Source organism: Drosophila kikkawai, chromosome 2R, assembly GCF_030179895.1.
Source record: "Drosophila kikkawai strain 14028-0561.14 chromosome 2R, DkikHiC1v2, whole genome shotgun sequence".
Lineage (NCBI taxonomy): Eukaryota > Metazoa > Arthropoda > Insecta > Diptera > Drosophilidae > Drosophila > Drosophila kikkawai.
The window spans coordinates 20646100-20651036 of NC_091729.1; the positions used below are offsets into that span (position 1 = coordinate 20646100).

Sequence of the window (4937 nt, forward strand, 5' to 3'; positions counted from 1 at the left end):
TTTGAGATGTGTAAGAATTTTATGACATTTTCTTAATGTAGTAACTATAGATAAAAGCTTTTGCTTTTGACTTTATGATTAATTAAATATTTACCAAATTAATTTTCTTGAAAGTAAAAAGGGTATCAAAGGATTTACCATGACAAACTGTTTCTAGATTTTTTCCTCCGTAATCGATCAATGATTTTAGCCTTAATTATCATGCTGATATACTAAATTTAAAGCCTAATGGGCGTATACTTGATAAAAAACAGCAAGTCATGCTGGCTAGCCAGTTTCGGAGTCTGAGAGTTCTTTTTTTTCATTTGTTTTGATCAAGCAATTCGCTTTATTTACTCCGCTTGGTATATAGACTTGATTCCGATAAGGTGAGTCTATAAATGCACCTGTTCAGCTGGCTAGAAGTCAGTTGTTTGATTGCGGGAAACCCAGTTGAAACAAAAAAATATTTATAATGAATATTTGGCAAAATACGCAGCGGGCAGCCTATTCCATTCGCTTTGTGAGGTCAGCTTCCACACAGACGGCGGCCCAGGCTTTTGTGAGTCTAAATTAATGTAATAAATATTTTAATTATTAAACCCATTAAAACTATTACCAGCAGGTGACTGAAAATGTGACCACAGAGCCGAGACCCTACAGTGAGATTCCGCGACCCGGAAAATTGGAATTCATTCGGGCTTTCATGCCGGGCGGCGAGTTTCACGATGCATCTATAGTGGATTTTGCCATGGCAATGAGAAAACGCTATGGCGATATCTTTATAATGCCAGGAGTATTTGGCAGAAAGGACTGGGTCACTACGTTCAGTCCCAAGGATATAGCCATGGTTTTTCGGAACGAGGGAAATTGGCCAAACAGAGAGACCTTCGGTTCGCTTACCTACTTTCGCACTCACAAAAGACCCGATGTTTATGGGGATATGCTGGGTCTAGTATCTGCGTAAGTTAATATGGATAATACCCTTGAAACCAGTCTGATCTATATGATTTCAGTCAGTCAGAGGCTTGGGGTAAAATGCGTTCAGCCCTCAATCCAATATTTATGCAACCAAAGGGTCTAAAGTCCTACTACGAACCACTTTCCGACATAAACAATGAGTTTATTGAGCGGTAATTATATACAAATATTTCTATATAATATATATATATTAATTTTATTATTTAAATTTCCGAATTAGTATCAAAGAGGTAAGAGACTCCAAGACCCTGGAAGTCCCCGAAAACTTCATGGAGGAGATCAGCCGTTTGATCTTTGATTCTCTGAGTCTGGTGGCCTTCGATCGGCAAATGGGTCTCCTTCGTAAGAACCGAGATAATCCCGATGCCTTGACATTGTTCAAGCAATCGAAAGAGGCCCTGAGGTATGTCTTCGAGTTGGATGTCCAGCCTTCTATGTGGAAGGTTTTTCCCACGCCCACATACAGGAAAATGATGCGACTGCTGGATGAGAGCTTAACGGTGGCTCAGAAATTGCTTAAGGAAACCCAGGACTTACTGGAAAAGCGTCGACTGGCTGGCGAAACAATCAATAGCAATAGCATGCTTGAAAGGATGATGGAGGTGGATCCCAAGATGGCCATGATCATGAGTCTGGACATTCTGTTTGCAGGCGTCGATGCCACATCCAATCTTCTCTCGGCTGTGCTGCTTTGTTTGGCCAAAAATCCCGAGAAGCAGGCCAAGTTAAGGGAAGAACTCCTCAAGATAATGCCCACAAAGGATACAGCTCTGAATGAGGAGACCATGAAGGATATGCCTTATTTGAGGGCTGTGATTAAGGAGGCCCTGCGTTACTATCCCAATGGCCTGGGTAACCTGCGTGCCTGTCCCTCGGATGTGGTCCTTTCGGGTTATAATGTGCCCAAGGACAGTACCGTGGTGCTGGGATCGAATGTCCTCTTCCAGGACAACAACTACTATCCGCAGGCCGAGGAGTTCCTACCGGAACGTTGGCTCCGGGATGCTGAGACTGGAAAGAAGATACCTGTGAATGCCTTTACCTACCTGCCCTTCGGATTCGGTCCTCGAATGTGTATTGGCAAGAGATTGGTGGACCTCGAGGTGGAGACGAGTGTGGCCAAGGTGATCAGGAACTTCCAGGTGGAATTCAACTACGATGCTAGTCGCCCCTACAAGACCTTCTTCATCATGGAAGCCGCCATACCATTCCGCTTTAAGTTTACCGACCTAGATTACTAAAAATAAATCCAAATTGGCTGATGAAATATATGGCGGTTTTTAATGATTTTCCCACAAGATAAGATTAGTTTCAAGTTGAACGACTTTAACTATCTGCCACACGCCACCGCTGCTGTTATCTGTGTTTGGGTTCCTCTCGAAATTGATTTTTAATTGGGAGAGCCCAAAGCCGAAAGCCGAACAACATTTAAGCGGCCCAACGGTGGCTCTGGTAATGTTTCGGTGGTTTCGGTGGGTGTTTTGGGCCGCATTTGTGTTGGTCAGGTGTGCAGCAATTTGGGCAATTGGAAAATGCAAATTTAATTAGCGGCTAATTTCGTAAAACAGCCGTAAAATTGAAAATTAAGCAGCAAATTGCAAATCAGTGGGGATGAGTTTAGCTTTTCTGCTGCTTTTCTAGCTTCTCTGAGTGGGTTTGTGCTTGGAAATGCGCTTTAGAAGGGGGAATTGTAATTGGTAATTTGATTTGTTTTTAAAGTTTAAGAGTCATGAACATGCACTCAGTTTTGCTCGCCACCACTTTTTAGTATTTTTTAATTATTTCTTCATCTTTTAAATATTTTTTTTAAGAGGTACTCTCAAGGTCTTAACAATTTCTATGTTTACCTTTACCTGCTCTCTCTTGATCAGCTGAGTGAATTTTTTCTGCTGACTGTGGTAGTCAAATCATGATGATACGTTCGTATACTTGATAAGAAACTGGAAAGTCATGCTTTGTTTGCTAGGTTTTGTTTTGGTGTGAGAGCATTACTTTCAGCTCTGTTCTCTGTTGTTGCCTCTCTCTAAACTTGTACATTTTACAGATAAGACTCGTCTATAAAATCGTAGGTCGTGTGCCTACAGGTTTTCAGTAGTTTGTTGGCAGCAGAATGAATACCTTAAACAGTGTGCGATGCCGGGCAAGTGCCACAGGCCCCTTCCAATCTCTGAGATCGTCATCGGCCTTGGCCCAGCCTCAGGTCAAAGCCAATGTAAGTCAAGCTTAACCTGTATTAATTCTCAGAAAATATTTAAATGGTTTTAATTTTAGGTGTCTGAGGAATCGAAAGCCTTTAGCGAGATTCCACGACCAAGTAAACTGAAATTCATGAGGGCCTTTATGCCCGGTGGTGAATTCTATAATGCCTCCATTACGGAATATACTTCAACGATGCGAAAGCGATATGGCGATATATTTATAATGCCAGGAATGTTTGGGCGCAAGGATTGGGTCACCACATTTAATACCAAGGATATAGAGATGGTTTTCCGCAACGAGGGAATCTGGCCACATCGCGATGGCCTGGATTCGATAGTATATTTCCGCCAACATGTGCGACCCGATGTTTATGGAGAGATGCAGGGTTTGGTGGCTTCGTAAGTTTTATAACAAATACAAAAATAATCCTTAAATATAAAATAATAATTCGGCAGACAAGATGAAACTTGGGGCAAGCTCCGTTCAGCCGTAAATCCTATATTTATGCAACCCAGAGGCTTGAGAATGTATTACGAACCCTTGTCCAACATTAATAATGAGTTTATAGAAAGGTAAGTTGAAACAATTCTAAACATTACAGATCTAAAATTAAATTAAATATCTTTCCTTTTAGAATTAAAGAAATTCGCGATCCCCAGACCTCGGAAGTGCCCGACAACTTTATGGACGAAGTTAGCCGAATGATTTTTGAGTCTCTGGCTCTGGTGGCCTTTGATAGGCAAATGGGTTTGATCAGAAAGAACAGGGATAATCCCGATGCCATGACCCTTTTCCAGACCACCAGGGATATCTTTCGATTGACCTTCAGCTTGGATTTCCAGCCCTCGATGTGGAAAATCATCTCCACTCCTACTTACAGAAAAATGAAGAAAACCCTGAACGACAGCTTGGATGTGGCCCAGAAAATGCTGAAGGAAAATCAAGATGAGCTGGAAAAGCGCCGCATAGCGGGGGAAAATATTAATAGCAATAGTATGCTGGAGCGATTGATGGAGATCAATCCCAAAATGGCAGTGATCATGAGCTTGGACATCCTTTTCGCTGGTGTGGATGCCACTTCCACGCTTCTGGCTGCAGTTCTCTTGTGCCTCTCCAAGCATCCGGAGAAGCAGCTGAAGTTGCGAGAGGAGCTGCTAAGGATTATGCCCACGAAAAATACTCTGCTCAATGAGGAGACCATGAAGGATATGCCCTACTTGAGGGCAGTGATCAAGGAGACACTGCGATATTATCCCAATGGCTTGGGCACCATGAGGACTTCTCCAAATGATGTGGTGCTATCTGGATATAATGTGCCCAAGGGGTCTACTGTTCTAATGGGTGCCAATGTTCTCATGAAGGACCCCGTCTTCTATCCCCGTCCTAATGAATTTCTGCCCGAACGCTGGCTAAGGGATCCTGAGACGGGCAAGAAGATGCAGGTCAGTCCCTTCACCTATTTACCCTTTGGCTTTGGACCTCGAATGTGCATCGGCAAGAGGGTGGTGGATCTGGAGATCGAGACCAGCGTGGCCAAGCTGATTCGCAATTTCCAGGTGGAGTTCAACAGGGATGCCAGCAGGCCCTTCAAGACCATGTTTGTTATGGAGCCCGCTATACCATTTCCCTTCAAGTTCACCGATATTGAACAGAAAGTGACTGAGTATTAAGTTTTGTGGCGCAATAAGTTCCTTATAGATATAGCTTGGCATGTCAACAATAATTTGTTTTTGTTAATAAAAATATAGGTATATATAAAGTGTTTGTAGATAAGACAA

At 42.6% G+C, this 4937-nt stretch overlaps 2 protein-coding genes across 3 annotated transcripts; both read left to right on the top strand.

Moving 5' to 3' along the window:
* The first annotated feature begins 418 nt into the window (after positions 1 to 418).
* On the top strand, positions 419 to 2227 carry LOC108072011 (probable cytochrome P450 12d1 proximal, mitochondrial). Of its 2 annotated transcripts, none has more exons than XM_017162989.3 (4): positions 419 to 541; positions 602 to 942; positions 996 to 1112; positions 1181 to 2227. In XM_017162989.3, the coding sequence occupies exons 1-4, from the start codon at positions 455 to 457 to the stop codon at positions 2199 to 2201; spliced, it is 1566 nt and encodes a 521-aa protein (XP_017018478.1). In that variant the 5' UTR covers positions 419 to 454; the 3' UTR covers positions 2202 to 2227. The 2 variants fall into 2 exon arrangements, with proteins under 2 accessions (XP_017018478.1, XP_017018479.1); XM_017162990.3 differs by having other exon boundaries at positions 420 to 541; positions 605 to 942.
* Positions 2228 to 3057: 830 nt separating this feature from the next.
* On the top strand, positions 3058 to 4937 carry LOC108072209 (probable cytochrome P450 12d1 proximal, mitochondrial). Its single transcript, XM_017163270.2, has 4 exons — positions 3058 to 3172; positions 3232 to 3557; positions 3615 to 3731; positions 3794 to 4937. The coding sequence occupies exons 1-4, from the start codon at positions 3071 to 3073 to the stop codon at positions 4827 to 4829; spliced, it is 1581 nt and encodes a 526-aa protein (XP_017018759.1). The 5' UTR covers positions 3058 to 3070; the 3' UTR covers positions 4830 to 4937.

Coding starts and splice junctions, on each gene's coding strand:
- LOC108072011 (XM_017162989.3), top strand. CDS start 455: ATGAATATTTGGCAAAATACGCAGCGGGCAGCCTATTCCATTCGCTTT. Junction 542..601: donor AGACGGCGGCCCAGGCTTTT/GTGAGTCTAAAT, acceptor AACTATTACCAG/CAGGTGACTGAAAATGTGAC. Junction 1,113..1,180: donor AACAATGAGTTTATTGAGCG/GTAATTATATAC, acceptor TTTCCGAATTAG/TATCAAAGAGGTAAGAGACT.
- LOC108072209 (XM_017163270.2), top strand. CDS start 3,071: ATGAATACCTTAAACAGTGTGCGATGCCGGGCAAGTGCCACAGGCCCC. Junction 3,173..3,231: donor AGCCTCAGGTCAAAGCCAAT/GTAAGTCAAGCT, acceptor TTTTAATTTTAG/GTGTCTGAGGAATCGAAAGC. Junction 3,732..3,793: donor AATAATGAGTTTATAGAAAG/GTAAGTTGAAAC, acceptor CTTTCCTTTTAG/AATTAAAGAAATTCGCGATC.